The sequence below is a fragment of the Pogoniulus pusillus genome, chromosome Z (genome assembly GCF_015220805.1).
Source record: "Pogoniulus pusillus isolate bPogPus1 chromosome Z, bPogPus1.pri, whole genome shotgun sequence".
NCBI lineage: Eukaryota > Metazoa > Chordata > Aves > Piciformes > Lybiidae > Pogoniulus > Pogoniulus pusillus.
In genome coordinates, this window is record NC_087309.1 from 78,083,167 (window position 1) to 78,108,861 (window position 25,695).

Sequence of the window (25,695 nt, forward strand, 5' to 3'; positions counted from 1 at the left end):
ATCAATTGGTGTCTTAATATTATACCATAGAATAGTTTGGGTTTTTTTTTCACTTTACATGCTAGCAGCAGTAGCCAGGACTGTCACCCAGTAACCTGAGTTCAGTATCTTGCTCAGTGTTGCACAGTTGCTTCTTGTGGAAAGAATAACTTGTTTTTCTTGGTCTGAGAGTGGTGTTTCTATAGTTTCTTGCTTAATTGACTTACACTACTGGGGGTCTAGCAGACAAAAGGTTTACTTGCTTCTAGTGGGAGGCATCCCTGCCTGTTGTGGGACATTGGAACTAGGTGATCTTTGAGGTTCCTTTCCAACATAAACCATTCTGTGATTCTAAAGAACTTTGAAATAGAGCCTGAAGTTTGGGAAAACAAGGAAGGAAGCAGGTAGTGAACTTTAATCATAAGTAGGTGTATATGGGTTGAGTGGATAACCTCAATTTATTCTCTTTATACACAATTGTGCTTCATTCACCTTGTCTGACCTAATCCCTGACCCTGACAATTTCTGAACACATGCCCACCAAGCTTACATATGTTTTATCTTGGGATGTGTTGGCATTCTGTAATTATCTCTGTTGGAGTGCCTGTACTTACTTACTGGTTATGCTTCTATCAAACTCAGTGACATGAAGTGTTGGTGAATAGTCCTCTCATCCATAGAACAAAGGTAGGAAGGGGTGTCTCTCTTCTGAGTGTTTGGTATCATGAGCTTGAAGTAGAAGTGCAGCCTCAAGCTTCTAAATTCAACTCATCTGAATGTTCTCATGGTCAAAAATACTTATCTCTAATGCTCATCTTTTGCCCACTTTCATTGCTTCTGCAGCCATCTTGCAATTTATGTCTTTTGTGAAGATCCGGTGCCTTGTTCTGTAGTGCACTACCAAGATCTTTAGAAGAATGAAGGAAACAGGTTTTATTCTCCATTTCTGTGAATTAGTGTTAGCAAAATGAGATTTTTCTCTAGCCTGTCTTTTCTGGAAATACCTGAGCTGTGTGAGTACCTTTTAGTATTTTTCTCCAAGGCAGCTCTTCAGTACAGAAAGAAAGGTAAGTAGATGTCTTTAAACCAGACAGTATCTGGCAACATTAACTATAGGTGCTTTTATTTTGACCTGGGGTTGGAAAGGGTAAAGCAAAAGAGTGCAATATGTAATCAGCTCGTTTCAGTTAGCAGTCTGGTGACTGAAATTCAGTTTTTATTACACTGCTAGTAATCTATACCTATGTGTGTGTTTTCTGTAGGCCAGAAGCGAGTACCTAAGTGGGGAGACCAGCAAGGATTCAATAACAGAGGAGCACGTGTAAAACAGGAAATACCTGAATGGAAACCTTCTTTCAGGGAATACTATGCCTATGAAACTGAAAAACAAGTGGTATTCACAACGGAAAGGTATGTATCCTACAGGAGAAGTAAGGGTGCCTCATGGAGGGTCTGCACGTGTGTGAAAACATAAATACTTAACCTTCTTAAAACAGATCTAGTAGCCAGACATGACTTGAAAGCACGATTGCATTACTAATGTGTAGATTAATTGCATGTTTATGCTCATCAGAGAATCATAGAATCATAGAATCAACCAGGTTGGAAGAGACCTCCAAGATCATCGAGTCCAACCTATCACCCAGCCCTAGCCAGTCAACTAGACCATGGCACTGAGTGCCTCATCCAGTCTTTTCTTGAAGACCCCCAGGGACGGTGCCTCCACCACCTCCCTGGGCAGCCCATTCCAATGGGAAATCACTCTCTCTGTGAAGAACTTCTTCCTAACATCCAGCCTATACCTACCCTGGCACAACTTGAGACTGTGTCCCCTTGTTTTATTGCTGGTTACCTGGGAGAAGAGGCCAACCCCCACCTGGCTACAATGCCCCTTCAGGTAGTTGTAGGCAGTAATAAGATCACCCCTGAGCCTCCTCTTCTCCAGGCTAAACAGGCCCAGTTCCCTCAACCTCTCCTCATAGGATTTGTGTTCCAGGCCCCTCACCAGCTTCGTTGCCCTTCTCTGGACATGCTCCAGCACCTCAACATCTTTCTTGAATTGAGGGGCCCAGAACTGGACACAGTACTCAAGGTGTGGCCTGACCAGTGCTGAGTACAGGGGAAGAATAACCTCCCTTGTCCTACTGGCCACTCTGTTCCTGATGCAGACCAGGATGCCATTGGCTCTCTTGGCCACCTGGGCACACTGCTGGCTCATCTTCAGCTTACTATCTATCAGTACCCCCAGGTCCCTTTCCTCCTGGCTGCTCTCCAGCCACTCAGTCCCCAGCCTGTAGCACTGCTTGGGGTTATTGTGGCCGAAGTGCAGAACCCTGCACTTGGCCTTGTTGAATCTCATCCCATTGGCCTCTGCCCACCCATCCAGCCTGTCCAGGTCCCTCTGCAGGGCTCTCCTACCTTCCAACAGATCCACACCTGCTCCTAGCTTGGTGTCATCTGCAAACTTACTGATGCTGGACTCAATGCCCTCGTCCAGATCATCAATAAAGATATTGAACAGGACTGGGCCCAGCACTGATCCTTGGGGAACACCACTTGTGACTGGCTGCCAACTGGATGTGGCACCATTCACCACCACTCTCTGATCTCTGCCATCCAGCCAGTTCTTGATCCAGCACAGAGTGAATCTGTCGAAACCATGATCTGCCAGCTTGGCTAGGAGCTTCTTCTGGCAGACAGTGTCAAAGGCTTTGCTGAAGTCCAAGTAGACTACATCCACAGCCTTCCCCACATTCACCAGGCGGATAACCTGATCATAAAAGGAGATCAGGTTGGTGAGGCAGGACCTGCCCTTCCTAAACCCATGCTGGCTGGGCCTGATCCCTTGGCTATCCTGTAGGTGCTTTGTGATGGCACCCAAGATGACCTGTTCCATGACCTTGCCTGGCACTGAGGTCAGGCTCACAGGTCTGTAGTTTTCTGGCTCCTCCTTACGACCCTTCTTGTGGATGGGAATCACATTGGCCAGCTTCCAGTCTTCAGGGACCTCTCCAGTGAGCCAGGACTGCTGATAAATGATGGAGAGTGGCTTGGCCAGCTCAGCTGCCAGCTCTCTCAGCACCCTAGGGTGGATCCCATCCGGTCCCATGGACTTGTGAGGATCCAAGTGACTTAGCAGATCCCTTACTTCTTCCTCATGGATTAGAGGGGGACTGTACTGGTCCCTGACTCCATCCACCACTTCAGGAGTCCAGCTGTCCTGGAGACAACCTGTCCCACTATTGAAGATTGAGGCAAAGAAGGTGTTAAGCACCTCTGCCTTTTCCTCATCCTTTGTCACTATGTTCCCATCTCTATCTAGTAAGGACTGGAGGTTGTCCTTGGCCCTTCTCTTGCCATTCATATATTTAAAGAAACACTTTTTATTTTCCTTGGCGGCCGTGGCCAGCCTGAGCTCCAAGTGGGCTTTTGCCTCTCTAATTTTTCCTCTACAAGACCTAGCAACCTCCTTGAACTTCTCCTGGGACACCTCCCCTCTTTTCCAAAGGTGATACACTCTCTTTTTAATCTTTAATTCCTTCAGCAGCTCCCTGCCCATCCAGCCTGGCTGCCTCCCTTGTCGGCTCATCTTCCGGCTCAGTGGCACTGCCTGCTCCTGTGCCTTCAGGAGTTCTTTGTTGAAGCAGGTCCAACCTTCCTGGACCCCTTTGTTTCTAAGGGCTATTTCCCAAGGAACTTTCTGAATTAGTTCCTTAAATAGGCTGAAGTCTGCCCTTCGGAAGTCCAGTGTGGAGGTTCTGTTGATGCCCCTCCTGGTTTCTCCATGGATTGAAAACTCTATAATTTCATGGTCACTGGACCCCAGGCAGCCTCCAACCACCACATCCCCTACCAGCCCCTCTCTATTTGTGAGCAGCAGGTCAAGCAGGGCTGCCCCCCTGGTAGGCTCACGTAACAGCTGGGATAGGAAGTTGTCTTCCACACATTGCAGAAACCTTCTAGACTGCTTCTTCTCTGCAGTGTTTAAGTCCCAGCAGATGTCTGGTAGGTTAAAGTCGCTATAGTTTCAGCTTCCTCACAGAGCAGTTTGCAGTGATTTTGGTTACACATTAGGAATCTAGGAAGGCGAAACTGAAAAGTGTGGAGATCTGAAAATGTAACTCCTTGTTTGCAACATGAACGTTAATTTCTGATCTTGCATTCTAGGTTCTAAGTTGAATGAATTTTGCTGTTTAAACTGAGAATAAACATTTGTCATACTACTTAGTGCTTGGACAGTGAATTTGTATCAACTTCACTTTCTTTAGGTACTAGAAGATTCCATCTAAACCTTTACACTTAAGAGCATGCCTGTTCTTACTTTATGTCACAACAGTTGATATTTAACAAGTTCATTGGCATATGTAGCAGATGCAGATATGTCTGGGATAGAGAATGGAGCTGTGATTGCCTCATACAAATTGCTGAATATTTGACAGTTCTATAATATTTTACTTCTGTTTTATCAACAGCTGAACTTTCTATTAACTGTAATAATTCACTGACTTAAATTTGTGTCTATTTTTAATGACATTGGTACTATGTGCTGTGTAAAGGTACAAGCTAAAAATTCTACAGGAACTCTCACAGCTGCACAAATTCAATTATACTTGTTTCCCCTCCTTGTTAACAGTGGGAACAAAAATCTGACTAGAAATGTTCTTTTTAGATCGACTGAAACATTAGACCATGAAAGGCCAATAAGAGGTCGTGGCAGAGGAAGAGGTGGAATGCAGGGTAGAGGAAGAGGTGGAAGAAATAGAAGTTTCAATGGCTTTAACCAAAGAAGAAAACGGGAATTCGAAAGACAAAGTGGGGATGATAAAACGTAAGTTTTATGAGTGCTTTTGGTGCCTAAACAAACAGCAGTCAACACTGCAGTAGTATTTCTTAAGTACTCTGTTGCTTTCTATATCTGAGTTGACTGGCAAAAAGTCAATACTGGTTTAGTTTGAGATCCTAATGAGAAGGATCAGAAACCCCTGTTTCTCTCTAGAGAAATGAAAGCAGATGACAAAAAGAATGGAGGTGGAACTTGCAACTGGGGAAGAGTTAAAGATCATAGGAGGTACAGCCTGTACTTCCCATCACAGATTGTAATTTTCTGTGACCTACATCATGGATCAACACAAGTTCATATTTCATCTCCATTTCGAGCTTTATGTGCTTTACTTTCTGTTAGTTTCTGTAATGAATGTATACGGCTTCCTGAACTCATTTCTTTCATGCTCGTGAGATTAAACTATTTTGTTGACGCTGCCAAAATAATTTCAGTGGGTCAGAGTTATCTTTGAACTGAAATACAGACTTCTCTCAATAATCAAACTTGAGACTGTAGTATTTCATAGCATTACTACAAAATGCTGATTAAAAGATTGAAAATATATTTTAGTTTTTGTAGATTGTTCCTAAACTGTAAAGGTGAAAGACAGTTCATTGTGACTGTGGAGGTAATGTTTATCTGACTAATACCAAAATGTATTTGGAAGAGCATAGGAGGATCAGTTGCAGAATAAATATATAAAACTGAGATTTTACAGTGTAATTCTGTATTACTCTTACTGGTTAGTGTTCAGATTTGTAAAAAGCTCACTGGAAATGTAATCTTTTGTCTAATCTTCGCACCTCATGATATACTGCTCTTTCTAGTAGCTTTTGTTATGTACATGTAGAACTTTTTTAACTGAAGTCTTACTAAGGACAGAGAAAAAGCAGTGCTTTGAACTAACAAAACATACATTTGCAGAATATTTAAAGTAAAAAAGTTTAAGTATAAAACTAAGACTGCAGATTTAGAGAATCTGGCTAAAACGCTGAAATAAAAACATATTACCAATGCTGCCTTGATGGGTAGTGATTTGGGGGCTGGATAATACACTTTCTTCAGAAACGTTGTACTAACTTCTCTCTTTTCTATAGTATTCATTCTAGAAGTAGAAGACTGATTAGGTACTCTGGCGTTTCAGAACAAAGTTGCAACTAGGTTAACATAGTTCTGAGCTTGTAGCACAACACTATCTGTTGTAGGGTGTCAGGGGAAGTCGTGTGAGCTTTTTATAAAAAGTACAAGAAATTTAAGATTCTTTATTCTCCCTAGTTACGTACTTAGTTTTTAGTTCAGCAGCATCAGAACTTAAGATACAAACACAAGATACCAATGCTTTCTTGTGTTGTGGAATGTGAGGTAAAAGTGACATTAAATTGGAGTTGTCTCAATAATTCTAAAAGCATGTGTGTGCCTTAACTGCACTCAGTGATGCATTGAAGCAAGAAGGTATTAAATAAATGTGCCTACCAGTGGAATGGAAGTAAGACTGTTACTGCTCTCATTTGACAGTGCACTAATCACTGCTACAGAAAATATGAACTTATAATACAAATCTTACCTTTTCTAATAGTTGAAAAGAAGCAAAGGCAATGCTAAAAGTCATGAATGTACTTGTGTTAGCACTCATGATTGAATTATTTCATCTTTGTGCATGCTTTTTCACGTTCATGATTAAAAGTACATAGGAGTCAGATTTGACCAGTACTTTGAATTTTCCTTCTCACACAACTGTTCACTTGGTAGATGTACTTATGGTCCTAGAGTTTTCCCTCTCTTTATTTCCCTCCTAGGGAATTCTGGAAAAATGTATGAGATTTTTCTTTTTTTTTTTTTTCAATGTGACCCATGAAGATTTTGTATGTTTTGTTTACTGTTTTAGTGGGATGGAACAGACTGCTCCTGTGGAAGAGCCTGCAGAAACAGCTGAGCAGCCAGGGGCATCTGAAGGAGAGCCTGTGAACAAGTATAGTCTGACTAAGATATTTTCTTTCTAAATGCAAAGAAAACAATTAACTGTTACTGATATTCTTGTGAAGCACACTTGAGATGTGAAACGTTCTGCTTGTGCACATCTTAAAAATAGAAAAGCTTTGTCTATAATTGAGTCAAGAAAATGCATTCTTAATCCTGACTAAAAGTTAGTTTGCACGGTGATGCTTACGTTCCTAAGATCTAGTGACAGTTGAAGAAGGAGCTACTTATTGTCTGTTAACCTATTTTAATTTGGCTAGTTTGTGAAAACTGCCCTGCTTTTTAAAATTCCCTGGAAAAGAGATTCAAGGTGCCTATGCAATTGTACAAATAGGTGAATATAAACAATTCTCTAAGTATTTGTCCATCACTTGCACTGTAGTTGTCACCTATCCTTGAGGGCCTCTGTAGAATTTTTTTAACTTTCTGGAAATTGTCTTGCAGTGAGCTGTAGAAGTAGGGAAATACTAAGAGGAATCTGCCCTTTGTGTTCTGATTTTCATTCTGACCAGCATCCGGTGAGAATTTATGAGAATTTACTTCACAGCAAGGAAACACTGCCTTGAATAGTAGCTGGATAATGTCATTGAATAAGACACTTTAAACAATAATTAAATTGGAGATACTCACCATATACTAAGGAGTGAAGAGGGTCAGTGCAATATGTCAGCTTTCTCTTCTGTTCCTGTGAAGCTTATTTTTGCTTGATGCAGCTCCAGTTATTAGTGGCCTTGGTGCATTTCTTAACTGTAAAGACTACTAAACTTGGTTTTAATATTCAGGTTGTATAACCCGTTGAGGAGTTCATACATCTTTCGTTCTGTTTTCATTAAAAGCTACCTTAAAGATATAGCTAAGGTTGAGCCTTTGTGGGAAAATCTGTTTCTGAAATTGAATTGCTGTGCATGGATTTCTGGAAAACTGTTTATTGACTATAACGTTAGAGGAGTAGAATAGATAAACTGTCAAAACTTCACTATGTTAGCTAAATGTGAGAACAGCTCTTCAGCTATTTTCAGCAGCTACTGGTACTTTTGTTTCAGTCTTCCTTATTTCTACTGCAGTTCAAGCTCCTTGTACAGGTGTCCTCACTTTGGTTCCTTATATGGGGTAAAGCATGGGAAGTATGTGTAGTTGAGAAGGCATTTGTCTTTGATTCATTATCCTTTCTGAGAGCTTACCAGTTGTTTTGGTCAGACTGTGAGCCTTTTTGGAGATTTTACACCTCTTCATGTTTTCATAAAAGTTTTGTTTAGGATTAGTTGACTGAAAACTGTAAGATCAAAAAATGCAGGTAACCTTCAAGTACAAAATTCTGCATTGTACAGTCTTCAGTGCTGTAAATACTGTTATAAGGATTCGCAACTCTATAAAAAGCATGAAGTCCATGTATACCATTGTATTTACCTTTGAGGGATAGTGTTACCTTGGTGCCTCTATTTCAAATTAGGAGACACTGTGTGAATAATGCCTGGGTAATTGGGCATCTCAACAAGGTGCAAGGTCTGATATTTAAAAGAAAAAGCTATTTTAAGATCATGTGTAGTTAAACAGCCTCTGCTCTTCAGAGCAGCTGTTTTCTGGCAGGTACCACATACCAGAAAAAGACTGTAGCCAGATGACCTTATACTTTCACTAGACTAGCTTATACCTTCACTACAGCCTCAATATAGAGGGCACTGGGGTGTGTGTTTGCTTAAGCTACTGCTTCCTTTGTTCTCATTTTGACTCTTAAATGCAGGGACTCCAAGGAATCTGTTTCTTTCCTGCTTTATTGCAGTTGCATGCTTGTACAAAGAGATGGAAAATTAAGATTATTTCTTATTACAAGACTATTGCATTTCTTATTTCTTATCCAAGCCACTCTCCATCATATATCAACAGTCCTAGCTCACTGGAGAGGTTCCCAAAGACTGGAAGCTGGCCAGTGTGATGCCCATCCACAAGAAGGGCCGGAAGGAGGAATCAGAAAATTACAGACCTGTCAGCCTGACCTAGGTGCCAGGCAAGGTCATGAAACAGATCATCTTGAGTGCCATCACAAAGCATCTACAGGGTGGCCAAGGGATCAGGCCCAGCCAGCATGCGTTTAGACAAGGCAGGTCCTTCCTGCCCAATCTGATCTCCTTTTATGATCAGGTTACCTGCCTAGTGAATGTGGGGAAGGCTGTGCATGTAGTCTACCTGAACTTCAGCAAAGTCTTTGAAACCCTCTGCCACAACAAGCTCCTAGCAAAGCTGGCAGCTCCTGGCTTGGACAGGTTCACTCTGATACAGGTCAAGAACTGTCTGGAAGGCCAGGCCCAGAGAGTGGTGGTGAATGGTGCCACATCCAGTTGGCAGCTGTCACTAGTGGTGTTCCCCAAGGATCAGTGCTGGGTCCAGTCCTGTTCAGTATCTTTATTGATGATCTGGATGAGGGGATTGAGTCCAGCATCAGTAAGTTTGCAGGTGACAACAAGCTAGGAGCAGGTGTTGATCTGTTGTACGGTAGGAGAGCCCTGCAAAGGGACCTGGACAAGCTGGATGGGTGGGCAGAAGCCAGTGGGATGAGATCTAACAAGGCCAAGTGCAGGGTTCTATACTTTGGCTACAACAACCCCAAGCAGTGCTACAGGCTGAGGGCAGAGTGGCTGGAAAGCAGCCAGGCAGAAAGGGGCCTGGGGGTACTGGTAGACAGTAGCTGAAGATGAGCCAGCAGTGTGCCCAGGTGGCCAAGAGAGCCAACGGCATCCTGGCCTGTATCAGGAACAGTGTGGCCAGTAGGTCAAGGGAGGTTATTCTTGCCCTGTACTCAGCACTGGTCAGGCCACACCTTGAGTCCTGTGTCCAGTTCTGGGCTCCTCAATTCCAGAGAGATGTTGAGGTGCTGGAACGTGTCCAGAGAATGATGACAAAGCTGGTAAGAGGCCTGGAACACAAACCGTATGAGGAGAGGCTGAGGGAGCTGGGGTTGTTTAGCCTGGAGAAGAGGAGGCTCAGGGATGACCTCATTGCTGTCTACAACTACTTGAAAGGAGGCTGTAGCCGGGTGGAGGTTGGTCTCTTCTCCCAGGCAACTAGTAATAGAACAAGGGAATACAATCTTAAGTTGTGCAGGGGAAGTATAGGCTGGATGTTAGGAGGAAGTTCTTCGCAGAGAGAGTGATTGGCATTGGAATGGGCTGCCCAGGGAGGTGGTGAAGTTGCTGTCCCTGGAGGTCTTCAAGAAAAGACTGGATGAGGCACTTAATGCCATGGTCTAGTTGATTGGATAGGGCTGGGTGATAGGTTGGACTGGATGATCTTGGAAGTCTCTTCCAACCTGGTTGATTCTATAATACTTTCTCTCTCTTGTTATGACTCTTTAAAATGAAAAAAAAAATTCTTGAAATGGAGAATAATCTGCAGAAGTACTGCAGAGCTTTCCAGTGTGGTATTGGCTAATTTCAGGACAACTCTGGAATGACTTTCATGAGCTAGTCCAGCTTCTGGGATTCTGTGTAGCCTTCAGGACTGCATCCATGTGGGTGTTCTTGTCTTGTTTCTGTTTGTGAAGCATTACAGGGCAAAGAGTTATTTTTATACTGTAAGTGAAGTTATTTCTTTAGATATATTCAAATTTCCACAACCGTATCAATATCTACCGCATCTCAAACTGTATGCTAATAGTTGTTTTTTTTGCTGCAAGTGGTTAAGTACAAAATATCTCTTAATACAGCAACATAAACTTTCCCAACAGCTACTTGCTATTGAACTTGCCTTCAGAGCCTAGCAGTGTAACACACTTGTGTTGACTGGTAATTCAGAAGAATGGATTTTCCTTTTTTCTCAGTATGACACGTAGTCTTATCAATTCCTGTGAAAGGTATTTGCAGGTAGTATTTACTGTGAGTCTTTATATAATTTCTTCAAACAAGACTTCCTTCCTATTTGCTGGAGATGTGTATTCTTCTAGTAACTGAGTAGGAGGCTTCAAAATTTGTCCTCAGGTTTGCTGAGCTGTCTTACTCTCTTGCTTTTGTTTGTTTGGTTTATTTGTTGCTTGTTTTGGTTTGGTTTTTTTTTTTTCAACAGTGACATAAAGCTATTTGTAGACTCAGCCAGATACACGTTACCAATATCTTGATAAAAGCTGAATAAAAATTTGTTTTGCACAACTGCATAATACAAAAAGTGATCTGAAAAAGACCCCTTATGATTATTTTTAATTATATGGAAGTAATCAGCTAAGCAGCAGAGCAGTGTGGCCTTCTTTTCCATTAACATTTCTTCAGCATATTAATGTATTCACATGGAGCAGTTCTGTGCATGAAAGGTGTGTGCAGTAAATGAACATTGCTGCCACTGAGTAAGTTTAGATTGAACATTAGGACACATTTTTTTCACAGCATTGGAATGGGCTGCCCAGAGTGGTGGTTGAGCCACTGAACCTGGATGTGTTTAAAAGTTGTTTGGATGTGGTACTTCAGGATATGGTTTAAGAGTGAACTTTGTAGAGTAGCGATAACGGTTGGACTTGATGATCCAGGGGTCTTTTCCAAACAGAATATTTCTCTGTGTGTGACTCTGAAGTGTAGGTAGAGTAGTGGTCATCTGTTGAAACAGTGGAACTATAGGAACCATTGCTGGATGCTTCCATTTGGCGTTTTGTTGAATTCAGTTTGTTCATGTCCAGAGGTTGTGCTTAGGTGTCTGGCAATATTTTACTAAGCATGACTGTTGGTGTGCCAGGTGGCTTATTAACTTGATGAAGGAAAATGCACACCAGGCAATTTCTAAAAACCGGCAAGATTAAATAGTAGAAAGTGATACTCAGAGTGCATGTCCATGCAAACTTAGTGCCCAAAATAACCTGCTATAATTCAGTCTCTGTCCAAAATGTTATGTGTAGGTTCCTGTTGCTGTGTTCCACTGACAGGAGGTATTTCCCCTCGGTAGTCTCAGCATCCTAATCCATATTTGTACTGCTAATTACCTAGCAGTTGAAATTTCTTTGGAGTAAAAATCAAACTGTATTTTGTAGTTGAAAAAAGCAAACATTGGCAGTGTAAATTTGCTAGTATTTGCATTAGAACAGGAAAGAGGTTGTTTTTGAGAGATGTGTACTTTTCAATGCAATACCTGCGATTGCTTTTTTTAGAGAGGTCAGGTTGCTGTGTAGAGAAGCACCCTTGTGTTTTCTTGTCACAGAAATTTATATTTGAAAGAGATCTCACTGAATCTAAGACATGACCATACCCGTGTTGCATTTCATACCCTAAGAGTTGATTTTAATGTCCTCCACTGAGAGACTTCAGTGTCTATGGATGATCTTTTTGTACTTTGAAAATAGCAACTACTTTTTTTTTTATCCTGAATGTTCTGCTGTAAGATAAGGATATGCAAAATTTTCTTGCTTTTTTATTATTGTATATGTTTTGTCCCTTTAAAGACTTCTCACACAGAGCACATATTTTAAATATCATATCTGTCTTGCAGTTCTGTTCTGGACTTTTGTGATGGTTTGGGGGTTACCCCGCCCCCCCACACTTTTGTATTTGCCCCAGCTAACTCAGACGGACCCTAGGAATATAGATGAAGCAATTTATTTACAGCTAGCAGAATTTACAAGCAGCTATTTACAATATATACAGTTATATACAATTATATACAGAAATATACAAAGGATAAACAATACAAAAGCACAACTCCCCTCCCAGAAACCTGAGTCCCCAGGAGGGGCTCTCAAACCACCCCAACACCTCCCCCCGTCCCTCTCAACCTTACCCCAGTCCTCAGGAAGAAGAGAGGTGCAGCCAAGAGGTTAGGGAGCAAGGTTAGTAGGAGCAGGGTTAATGAGATGTGACCAGGTCTAAGGCAAAAGCAAGAGAGAGAAACAAAATGGAGAATGTTTTCTTCTTCTTCCCAGAGTTCTCAGCGTGACTGTGAGAGAAGTTGACATCAATTGTTTTCATTTCACTGCCCGTTATCAAGTTCTGTTACCAAAACATTCTAGCTTGCTTCAAACTAGCACAATCCACCCCTTGTCTACTTCGCTCAGAGTATCGCTGAGAATTATCCAATCTAATCTAAACCAATATTTACAATAAACCAATATATACAAGTTCATTTCACACTTCAATCAGATGTAAGTGATTCAAAAGCTCAGAACAGGGACTCCCAGATGATGTTGGGTTCGTGCTCACGTACTGTAGATTCTATCGTAGATTCTCTCAGTGTTGGGCGCCGATGTTACCTAGAACAGAAAACTCCTAACAGCTTGAATTTAAACTCTCTCAGCTAAGGTTAAATTTCTCTGTGGAATACACTGGATTTCACCATTCTCCTGCATTACCCAGTATGTATGACCAGGACCTTCAGCAGAAACCACCCCTCGGACAGGTTTCCCTTCACCCGAAGGAGAAAATACCCAAACAGTTTTCCCTAACAGATTCTTCTCACGTACAACAGGAACTTTATCACCGTCTACTGTTTGGACCAAATCTGATTGTGCAGGTCCTGCTCTGTTTACTGAACCTCTACTATTTACCAACCAGGTAGCTTCTGCTAAATGTTTGTCCCAGTTTTTCAGAGTTCCACCCCCCATGGCTTTTAGGGTGGTTTTCAACAAACCATTGTAGCGTTCAATCTTCCCTGAAGCTGGTGCATAGTAGGGTATGTGATAGATCCATTCAATACCATGCTCTTTGGCCCAGTTTTTCACAAGATTATTCTTGAAATGTGTGCCATTGTCTGACTCAATTCTCTCTGGAGTTCCATGTCTCCACAAGATTTGTCTCTCCAAACCAACAATGGTGTTACGTGCAGTAGCATGTGGAACTGGATAGGTTTCCAACCATCCAGTGCTGGCTTCTACCATCGTTAGCACATACTGCTTGCCAGAACAAGATCGAGGTAAAGTGATGTAGTCAATCTGCCAGGCTTCACCATACTTGTACTTTGACCATCTCTCACCATACCATAAGGGCTTGATTCGCTTAGCCTGCTTAATAGCAGCACAAATGTCACAGTCATAGATGACTTGGGTGATAGCGTCCATGGACAAGTCAATTGACCTATCACGAGCCCATCGGTATGTTCCATCTCTGCCTTGATGTCCAGATGAATCATGGGCCCACCGAGCTAAGAACAGCTCACCTCGGTGTTTCCAATCAAGGTCAATGTCAAGATCAGAGTTGGTATCAACTTGAGCAATCTTAGCAGCTTGATCTGCCTTCTGATTATGTTGATGTTCCTCAGTTGCTCTGCTCTTAGGCATGTGTGCATCTACGTGCCGCACCTTCACTGGAGTTCTTTCCAGCCGTGCATCAATGTCCTGCCATAGATCAGCACACCAAATAGGCTTTCCTTTCCTCTGCCAACCATTCTTCTTCCAGTCCTTCAGCCAACCCCATAGAGCATTGGCTACCATCCACGAGTCGGTGTAGAGGTAAAGGATAGGCCAATTCTCACGTTCAGCCACATCAAGAGCAAGTTGAACAGCTTTTACCTCAGCAAACTGACTGGATTCTCCTTCTCCATCTTTCGTTTCGGTAACTCTCCTGGTTGGACTCCAAACTGCTGACTTCCATATTCGCTTGTTCCCAACAAGACGACAGGAACCATCTGTGAACAAAGCATAGTTCTTTTCCTGATCAGAGAGATCACCATAGGGAGGAGCTTCCTCAGCATGAGTTATTTTCTCCTCTGGAGGTTTGGAACAGTCTGTGCCTTCCGGCCAGTTGGTGATCACCTCCACCAGACCAGGTCGGTCAAGATTACCCATTCGCGCTCGTTGGGTTATCAAAGCCATCCATTTAGACCAGGTTGCATCTGTGGCATGATGAGGTGATGAACCTTTGCCTTTGAACATCCAGTTTAGAACTGGCAGTCTAGGAGCTAAAAGCAATTGTGACTCAGTTCCAATCACTTCAGAAGCTGCTTTCACTCCCTCATAGGCTGCTAGAATTTCTTTCTCAGTTGCAGTATAATTTGTCTCTGAACCTCTGTAACAACGTCCCCAGAAACCAAGTGGACGACCACGTGTCTCATTTGGAGCTCTCTGCCAGAGACTCCAAGTTGGACCATTGTCACTGGCAGCCGTGTACAGAATGTTTTTAATGTCCGGACCAGATCTCACAGGTCCTAAGCCCACTGCATGGACTACTTCTCGTTTGATTTGATCAAAGGCTGCTTGTTGTTCAGGTCCCCACTGGAAATTGTTTCTCTTACGAGTCACATCATGCAGAGGTTTGACAATCTGACTAAAACCAGGAATGTGTAGTCTCCAAAATCCCACCACACCAAGAAAAGAAAGTGTGTCCTTCTTACTGGTGGGAACTGCCATGGTAGAGACTTTGTTGATCACATCCTGAGGAATGTAACGGCGACCATCCTGCCACCGCACTCCCAGAAACTGAATTTCTCTGGCAGGTCCTTTGACCTTGTCTCTCTTAATGGCAAAACCTGCTTGCAACAGAATGTCAATGATTTTGTTACCTTTCTCGAAGACTTCCTCAGCAGTTTGGCCCCACACAATGATGTCGTCGATGTACTGGATATGCTCTGGAGCTTTACCTTTCTCCAGTGCATTGTGGATGACTGAGTGACAGATGGTTGAGCTGTGTTTCCACCCCTGAGGCAAACGATTGAACTGGTACTGGATTCCTCTCCAGGTGAATGCAAACTGAGGCCTGCACTCCTTTGCTATGGGAATAGAGAAGAAAGCATTAGCAATGTCTATGGTTGCATACCATTTAGCCTCCTTCGATTCCAGCTCGTACTGGAGTTCCAGCATGTCCGGCACAGCTGCACTCATGGGTGGAGTCACCTCGTTGAGGGCACGAAAGTCAACTGTCAGTCTCCAGTCGCCCGTAGGTTTGCGCACAGGCCAGATGGGACTGTTGAAAGGTGAATGAGCTTTCTCGATGACAGCCTGACTCTCCAGTTGACGAATCAGCTGATGAATGGGCAACAAAGAGTCACGGTTAGTTCTGTACTGCCTATGATGAACAGTTTGAGTTGCAATTGGCACTTCCAGGTCCTCTATGTCATGATGTCCCACAACTGCAGATTCATCAGAAAGTTCAGGTCTAACAGACAATTTCAACTTATCATCCTCAATCTCTACAGATGCTATTCCAAAAGCCCATTTGTGACCTTTAGGATCTTTGAAACAACCTTGTCTCAAAAAGTCAATTCCCAAAATGCAAGGCGCATCAGGACCAGTTACAATAGTATGTGTCTTCCACTCTTTACCAGTTAAACTGATCTCAGCCTGCAACTTAGTTAACTCTTGAGATCCACCAGTGATTCCAAAGATAGAAATGGACTCTGTCCCTTTGCAATTAGATGGCAATAAAGTACACTGAGCACCTGTGTCAACTAAAGCCCTGTATTTCCGAACTCTTGAACTGCCAGGCCACCTAATGAATACATTCCAATAGATTCGGTTCTCTCCACTGTCCCTTTCCTCCTCCTGGCTGGAGGCAGGGCACCCCTAATGCTGAACATGGCATGTAGGGTGTACACAATGATTGGTGTTGTTGTGAGAGGAACTGCAACTGTTGGAACAATTGCAGTTGCTCTCAGGAGCTGAAGAAGTGACAGCTACTTTCCTGGCATTGCTGCCTCTGTTCCTGCCACACTGCAGATCCCTGACTCTCTTTGAAAGAGCTGAAGTCGGTTTACCATCCCATTTGTTCATGTTCTCACCGTATGTGTCACGCAGAAGTATCCACAGTGACGCACGTGATTGCTGCTGTCTGGGTGGAATTTGTCTCCTCCTGGGCTGGAATTGCCTTGCAGGAGGTGGGCGTCTGTTCCTGACTGCAGAAACATGCACCCATTCAGATGATGCAGGAATGGTATCTTTTACCAGATTTTTGAGATCCTCCTTCAGTTCTTTCATGCCATTTCTAATGCCATTCTCAATACTATCTTTCATCTCTGTAGTCATAGTCTTTATGGCACAGATTATACCAGAATGTGACAAGCTGTCCTCAATCTGCCTGAGCTGATCAGTGAATTCACCAACAGTGAAAGATCTTCCATTATCACTCCTTGATAGAAACTTACTGGCCATGATGTTAGCATAGGATGAAGGAGCAAGCTTAATCAGCTTCTTCATGAGACCTGTTCCCAAAGGAATATCGTCAGGCTCATGAGTACCATGATCTCCATAAAGCACTTCCTTCACAGCAAACTCCTTCAGAAGCTTAATTCCCTGCTCAACGGTGTTCCACTTCTTGGCAGCCCATGGCAAATCATCTCGGGAAGGATATCTCATAGCCACAGCCAACAGAAGGCGTGTCCATAAGCTAACCCTACCAAGAGGACTTGCTAGGTGTTTGTCCACTCCACTCTCCTTAGTGAGTGGTCCCAGCTGCTTGGCAGACTTGTCTCCTACCTGCAGAGCATTAGCACCAATGCCACGGCATCTCACTAGCCAGCTTAGGATTGGCTCACCTGATTCCCTTGTGTATTCCTTCCTAACTTCCCTGACCTCTCTAAGTGGATCCTTGGAGCCTTGGATGTCATCTTCCTCCTCTTCTTCCTGTTGTTCTGGTGGTGCTGGGCCTAACACAATCTTCCTCATAGCATTCCTAAACTCATGGGAACCATCCTCTCTCTTGGCAGCTAACCTCACAGCACTCCTCTCACTTGAGTATTGTTGTCTCAGCACATCTACAAGGTCTCGCAGACTAACTACCTCCTCTTCCTCCTCTTGCTGCTGATCACCAGAGGTCCCATCTCTTACATCCTCCTGCGAACCACTCTTTGTCTTAGCTTTTGCCTTAGCAGGTGCCAGAAGGGCCTGAGCAGCAACAGACTTGGATGTGTCTGCTGGAGGATTTGAATCTTTAGGAGTCTGACTTGGTGGGTTTGAATCCTTAGGAGTCTGACCTGGAGCATTTGAATTATTGGAGGTCTGACTTGGAGCATTTGTATCCTTAGGGGTCTGACCTGGAGCTTGTGAGTTCAAATCTGCCTTGCTTTTAACAGGAGGATTTTTATTCTGGTCTGCTGGCTGGGGGTTTGAATTGGCTGAGCTGATGTCATTATGATTTGGACTGACTGGGCTAGCGTTACCAGCATTAGCAGTAGCATTAGTGGGATTATTTGCCTGTCCTCCTGGGATGCCTGCCAACCCTGACTTGTTTTCATTTTTACTAGGAACATTCTGATTTTGGGTACCTGCCTGTCCTCCTGAGGCTCCTGTTAAACTCTGTGGCTTGTTTTGGTTATCCTTATCATTGTTTACGTTATTGGTGGGAACACTGGCTGTGTTCCCAGCACTTGGAGAAGGAGGGGCAGAGGCTGGCAAGGGGGAAGCCGATAACTGTGTTCCCTTGTTTTGCTGTGAAAGAGACTGCTTCTGAGACACAGAATTTTTCCTAACTCTTACAGAAGCTGGTTTTGAATTTTTCACCAATAATGCCAAAATTAATATGAATATTAAAATCATGAGGCAAATATTAAAAATTGTGAGAAGAAAAACAGTTTTACACGAGCATGTCCCTAAACAAACAGTTGGAATTCCTGTCTTAGGCTGAATAACTCTCATTAGAGCCATATTTAAAGCAGAATTTCCATTGATTGTCACATTATTGACCAGAGCTCCTGTAATGTCCTTGGTAATATTCTCAGAGATATTAAAACCAGCATAACCAAGAATAAAATCACCCCAGCTCCAGAACATATCTGAAACCTTAGCTTTAGCCTTCTTATAAGCCAGATCAATAAAATAAGCAACAATTTGAGCTTTTATCCAATTAAATGTCAAGAAAACAAAACCAGACCAGAGCAATGCACCAACCAAATACAATAGCTGCTTGATTAGCTTCATCTTAATTCCCAGAGCTAATTTCCAGTCACTGAAATATCTAGCCCCACGTTGGGAAAGCCAATTAAAAAATGTGATGGTTTGGGGGTTACCCCGCCCCCCCACACTTTTGTATTTGCCCCAGCTAACTCAGACGGACCCTGGGAATATAGATGAAGCAATTTATTTACAGCTAGCAGAATTTACAAGCAGCTATTTACAATATATACAGTTATATACAATTATATACAGAAATATACAAAGGATAAACAATACAAAAGCACAACTCCCCTCCCAGAAACCTGAGTCCCCAGGAGGGGCTCTCAAACCACCCCAACACCTCCCCCCGTCCCTCTCAACCTTACCCCAGTCCTCAGGAAGAAGAGAGGTGCAGCCAAGAGGTTAGGGAGCAAGGTTAGTAGGAGCAGGGTTAATGAGATGTGACCAGGTCTAAGGCAAAAGCAAGAGAGAGAAACAAAATGGAGAATGTTTTCTTCTTCTTCCCAGAGTTCTCAGCGTGACTGTGAGAGAAGTTGACATCAATTGTTTTCATTTCACTGCCCGTTATCAAGTTCTGTTACCAAAACATTCTAGCTTGCTTCAAACTAGCACAACTTTCTACATATTCCTATGTTTAGGACATTACTCAGTTGAGCCTTTGTTCCGCTGTAGCAGCAGTAGCGTCTGTTGAAGCAAAACTGTTGATGTGTCTCATTATAGTAGGCTGTTGCAGGAGGGGTAAATGCTGTTTGTTTGATGTTCAGGTTACTTGATTTGCCTGCAATACACTTGCACGGTGTGGGGGACTGGCATCCCTCCTTCAGAGCTTCTGTTTTGCTAGTGGTTCTTTGTGTTTGGTTTGATAGTTCTGCCTGAGAGAATGTATTTCTGCTTGGTTTTGGGACTTCCTGATGGTGATTATTTTAGGTGGTTGTTTTCAAATCACTTATTTGGGGTTTTTTGTTGGTTTTTTTTTTTGCATCTTGTGCTACTTCGGAGTCCTTCCATTTCTTTTGCCATAGAAAATGTATTATTAAGTGTACATATTGCACTGTGGATAGAAGCACAGAGATGGCCTTAAACTCTCTTGAATTTTTTTTCCTTTCCAAGTTGGAAAACTGATAGATAGATTTCAAGTACTGCTTATAACCAATTTTGTATCTTGGTACAGCTCTTGCCAAAAACTGAAACATTGCTCTCCCTAAATGTGTTGAAAATGTAATGAGAGAGGACAAAAGACTTCCGAAACTTCAATTATGCAAGTCACTGATTCTGTCCTGAGGTAGACACTTAGGACAAAATTAAACCAATTTAAGAGAACTTCTTTTTGTTAGTTTACTTTCTAATCCCACTAAAGTGCTTGCAACTAGTCTTTGTTTTTCCAGCATGAATTGCCAAAACTGAAGCTCCAGACAAGTGATCAGAACCTATCTGGCTTCTTACTCTTGGGAACAACAAATTGAAACGTTTGAGATGCAGTTCATTCTTAATGCTCTTACACATGGGAACGGTATCCGGTGTTTTTCAGAAGCAGCTACATCTTTCATAGAATCAACCATTTTGGTTGGAAGAGACTTTGAGTGCAACCATTATTTAACTCAGTGTTGGAAACTTTGTGGTTTTTTTATGTGACTAAATGATGAATTTTCTGAAAAAATAGTAGTATTTATTCACCAAAAATAGAGCTAGAGCTGCATGAGCAGCTTAAGGAGATGAAGAAACCCAACTCCTCTGCAGATTATTTACTTAATCCTTCTTGCCTGTTGGGGAGGAAATGCTGTGCAACTTTGAATTGAGAAATTATTTAAAGCAATTATTTTAATTAACATTGAACTTAATACTAATCATACAGAAATCCAACCTTCCATGGTCTGAGCATGGTGAGATAGTGTGCCTTATCTTAAAGTGATACTGTACCTTATATTAAAAGCTACTGCATGGTACTGTGCCTGCCGCCAGTATCCTTTCTTATTGAACTCAGTAAGATGTCAGTTCTTTTCTTTTCTTTATAATCCTACCAATATTATTTCAGGTCTTCTAAATCAGTACAAAACTACAAGCTGCTTACTGATCTTAACTTTTTCTGGTTGATAGAGCTGATACGTTTGAAATAACAGGGGATGAAGGCATGTTAGATGCATATAGTATATATAGGGCTTGCATATTAAAATCTTTTTTTGCAAAATGCATTTAGAACTGTGTTCATCCTAGAACCAGAATTAGGGGCTGTCTTACTCTTCAGTTCTGCTTCCACCTGTCATATATTGGGTGCTTCAGGAAAATACTGGTTATGGCTGGCAGGAAATTGAATAGCTGCCTGCAAGATCAAGTAGGAAGAGGGATCAAGCCTGTTCCTGTATAGACTAGTTCTAAATGTACAGAATACTGCTAAGAAATGTGTGTGTCCTGATGGAGTGCTTGTAGAACTTGAAACAAAATGCACAGTTCATCAACTGTCATATAACTCTGCATTTTTCTGTGATAAAATGCATTTCCTACTTGCATCTAATAAGCAGTGTGTTTGCATTAGAAAAATCATCAGCATTTCATAGAAGATGACTGGATGTGCCACTGCGTGAGGGACAGCAAAGACATAGTTCTCCTACCAGAAGGGACCTCATGAAGGGGTTTTCTGGAAAAATCAGTTAGATAAACACATAACCAACATGACAGTTTTGGGTGGGCGAAGGTAGAAATGGTTTCTAAAGCATCTGGGAGTAGTCAGAGCAGTTTTTCATGTAGTTTGTGATATTTGACTTGTTTCTGTAGCAAAGTCATGGTGATCAAGTGAGCTGTGCTCACTGCACATGATTCTGCTTAGTAGACAATGGCTTTCAGCAAATTAAATTGTACAGCTGTATTGTATTCTAATAGCTATTGGTCCTCAGTAAGCCAGTCTTAGCATCAGAAAAGTGGCAGAAGGGTAGTCATGCAGTGACAAATGGAGAAGAATCTTTAGTTTTCTCTTCTGTGTCTTGTCTTAGGAATATAGAAAAAGCCTTTGACTTTAGCGTTCAAATTTTTAAGACACACTCCAACATAGTCCATATTTTTTCCTTGACAGTGTCATCATTTATTGTACTTCATGACAAATTAAAACTGGACTAGGATTAGTCTGGTCTTTCTGGGTGATAGTATCTCCTTGAGTATAGCTGACAGAAATTGAAGAAGCATCTTGTGAAATTAACAGAGAAAATGTTATTAATTAGAAGATCTTGTGATTTTGTTGCTGACTGAAAGCAGCACTGAAATATCTATCTTGTATTGTCATCCTGCAGTATGAGTCAATAAAACCATTCAGTTGGGGGTGCTTTAAAAGCGCTCAGGACTGTTTTTTTTCCCCTATGGTTGTATTTGCTAGGGGTAGATACATTATTAAATGCTAGGGTGGAGAATATGCCAGATCAAAACACAAACTTATTTTTATCTAGTGTCTGAAGTGCTTGAACTTACAATGAGACTGCTTAAACACCAAACTTGCCACAGGAGACTGGAGATAGCATTTGTTCATATGACTAATCTCAGATAGGCCATGAGTGTATTTTCCAATTTATATTAATGTAAAATTCACAAATCTGATTACTGTGGGGAGTAAGTGAAACTGAGACTAGTAATTTGGTGAGGAATATTTCAAACATTGTTTAGTATCCTTACATTAGAGATTAGTGTTCTTGTTCATCCTGGCATGTTGCAAGCTAATGGTTTTTACTTTACAACTATAAACCTTTAGAGTTGCTGAAGGAGAGCCAGTGGAAGAAGTAGTTCAAGAAATGACCTTAGATGAGTGGAAAAATCTTCAGCAACAGAATCGACCAAAGGCTGAATTCAACATCCGGAAGCCAGAATCCACTGTTCCTTCCAAAGCAGTGGTGATTCACAAGTCAAAATATAGAGATGATGTAAGCATTGCCTCAGGAATTCTGTGAACGCTTCTTTATGCCCAGGGTTAGGAAACTGCCTTTTCTTTTTCTACTAGTTTTAGTATAATCTGAACAGATGGATAACCAGTAATCTAAATTTTGTTACTGTAATGACATATGTGCCACAAAACTAGTTTTAAACTTACTCTGTCCATATTCTCTCAAATCATCACCCCTGTTTTGTATGCAAATACATAGCATGTCAAATTCTCCCTTGTGTCTCATTCTTAGCAATGTAAAACCTGTGTCCTTGCTGCTGCCACCTCTCTCTGGTAATGCCGCTAGAAAGCCTTTGTTTATTAAAATACTTATTATTCTAACTTTTAATCCTGTTTAGCTTACTTGCCAGTATACACTTGCAAGTATATATTAAACTTGGGGTTTGGCATCTGCTCATGTGGATGCTAAGTGTCCTATTTTTCATCTGTGCTGGATCCCAGCTTTCATTGTGCATTCGGACTTTTTTTTTCCTGAGTTTTAGGGTTCTTAGAAGTAGCTCTGGAGAGCTTGTCCTGCAGTAGTGGGCAATTCCCCCACCTCTTTTCCCCTAACTTTTATTCCACTTTATTACTGGGATTGGCATTTCAAGGAGGACTTCTGTTTTGTTGGTATGACTGGGGAAAGTGGGGAGGCTTCTTTCACAGATTCTTGCTTGCTTAGATTTCTGATTTTGGTTGTCACAGGAGTATGTGTATGTATTCATATTCTAGCTTGATGTAATTTTGATCCTTAGAGTCTGCATGCACATACCACTACACATACTGTAGCTATAATGTTAAAATCAAAACTTGCAGCTCTTTAAGCCTTGTTCACTGTAGGTCATTGAGTACTTTCAGGGACAGACACTAATACTGAAGTGGCCTGCATTCTTTTTAGCATGGCTTTTGGTGGTCACAGTTGCCATTATCCTCTCTTTCTTCACTGAGAAACACCGTGGTAGGTGGGGAGTATCTTTCACAAGTTCTAAAGAGTATGCAAGTTTCTGTTCTTTTTGCCCTTAAAGTTTTCTTGACTTGTCAGAGTCAACATAAAATAGGAGGTACAGGAACTGTGTGACATGGACATGTCAAATCCCTGTATTAGACACTGAGCAATGTTACTGCTTGGGATGAGTTTATATATGTTACTAATACAGTGCACACTAAAATTACGATGGGAAATAGTGTTATAGCTGCTAGCTACCAGGCATACATAGGGTTAAAACAACAGTTATCTCACAGATGCAGACAAATACATAAACTAATAGACCAGTTAGTAGCAAAGTACTGTGCTTTACTATGGCCTTTTAACAGTTGCTGAAGATGATTGCAGGAATAAGTAGCTTAAGCCACAATCTCTAGTCCTTCAGAAAACCTTGTAGATGGTATTCCTGAAAAACCTCTTCAGTATTAGAGCTGGCACAGAAGATTTAACCGCTAGGATTCTCTGAGCAAACAATGAACGACCCCAGGCATCTGGGACACTGCAATTACCTCACATCTGTTAAAACTCTGCGAGTTAAGGCCAAGGCTTATCTTTCTTTCCGATGTTATCCTGATTTATCTGCTCCTTGCTCTGTAATACAAACGAGCATGTGTATATGTAGCAGGGAGTGGACAAGTTGTATGTGGAGGCTATAGACTTTAACTGGATCATCTTTTTAGTTGCAGAAAGAGGACTTTGAAGATGATTCTCACGTTTTTCGAAGACCAGTGAATGACATAACCTCTCAGCTGGTTATTAATTTTGGGAATCTTCCTCGCCCTGGTCAAGGGTCAAGAGGAGCACGAGGTGGTCGTGGTCGTGGCAGAGGAATTGAGAAGGCAGCACCTCGACCACAGGTAACAACATTCGCTTTCATGTGTTTTGTTGCTTGTTTGCTTGGGGACCTTTTCTGGTGGCTGCTCTGTGTGTGTCCTGCCCTCTTTAGTGTGGATTTCCATAGTGATAGGCTTGTTTCTAATTCTTGCCTCCCAGTATGTTGGCATCACAGAAGTGACATGGCACACTGATTTATTTAAATCCCAATTAAAAAGGCCTTTCACAATAACAGAACATAGAGTTTGAAAATACAAACCAGTGTGTGCAGTAACTGTAGAATGTAAAAATGTAGTGATAGTGAGCATTTTTGGGTGAGATTGCTTTACTCTTGTGTTTTTTTTATTCACTTCAGTGCTGCAGAACTTGTGACCTTCTGGTTGTCAGGCAGTAGATCAGCATTATAAATACATTCACACTGAAGAAATTCTAGTAGTTCTGACTTCTGAGAAATGCTTAGCATTTCTGAGTGATGGATACAGAGCATTTAACCCGAATGAATGCTTTTCAGAGTGAAAACATGTACCTGACATATAAATATGTATGTATGCTTTTGATATGGATTCATTTTTATAAAGCTTCCTTTATTACTTTTTAGGTTCAGCCTGTTGCTCCAAATCCTGATGATCCTGAGGATTTCCCTGCTTTATCTTGAAGAACCTTCATTAATGGTGGTATCTCAAAGCTGCTTTGGTGTAGCTGTGTGTAGACCAGTTTTTATGCTGGTGTGGATAATGAAAATCTTCTACTGGAGAAGCTGTTTGGGTGTTGGGTTTTATGCTGATGTGTATAATGAAAGTATTTCTAATGGAGAAGCTGTTTGGGTGTTAGTGGAATGATTGCAGGCCTCTGCTAGTGGAGTTATGTTCTGGAGGTAACAATGGATGGGGATCCTGTCATAGATTCCATTGTCTGCCTCCACTTGTGAAAACTGTATGAAGGCTTACAGTACACTGGCTTAGAATTTTTAAGTTCAAGAGTTCATTGTTTCAAAAAATACTTGATAGAGGTTTTATCAAGTTCTCCGTTGCACCATGGTGAAATGTAATCTGTACAACATGGACTGCAATTAGAACTTTATTTTCACTGTTCAAAGGAAAAAGTAGCTTTCAAATGCAGTGTATCTTTCACACACTGACTAGTTGTAGTTTTTCAGAGTTTCATGAATAAAGGAAAATTCTCACTGGGTTTGAGGAATTATTTTCATAAGTGAAAGTAACAGTGAAGCTTTTGCTTTTTGAAAATACAAACAAACCAAAACGAAACCCAAAACAAGCAAATAAATCCTGCTTCTCTCCCTCTAAAAAAACAAACCAACCACCAAACAACCCCAACCTCCCCAACAAAATGCAAAACAGACCTGACTCGCCTGAAACAGTGAACATCTCTCTGAACAGAAGTGATCTTCACAATTA

At 41.8% G+C, this 25,695-nt stretch overlaps 1 protein-coding gene across 1 annotated transcript in view; it reads left to right on the top strand.

Annotated features, from left to right (window-relative positions):
- HABP4 (hyaluronan binding protein 4) overlaps positions 1-25,468 on the top strand; it is a 40,259-nt gene extending 14,791 nt beyond the window's left edge. Inside the window, exons 2-7 of the mRNA XM_064140417.1 lie at positions 1,242-1,389; positions 4,649-4,807; positions 6,687-6,770; positions 22,294-22,462; positions 24,127-24,303; positions 24,879-25,468. Of these exons, the coding sequence (XP_063996487.1) occupies positions 1,242-1,389; positions 4,649-4,807; positions 6,687-6,770; positions 22,294-22,462; positions 24,127-24,303; positions 24,879-24,935 (794 nt within the window). The 3' untranslated portion in view covers positions 24,936-25,468. The remainder of the gene's footprint in view (positions 1-1,241; positions 1,390-4,648; positions 4,808-6,686; positions 6,771-22,293; positions 22,463-24,126; positions 24,304-24,878) is intronic.
- Positions 25,469-25,695: the final 227 nt, after the last annotated feature.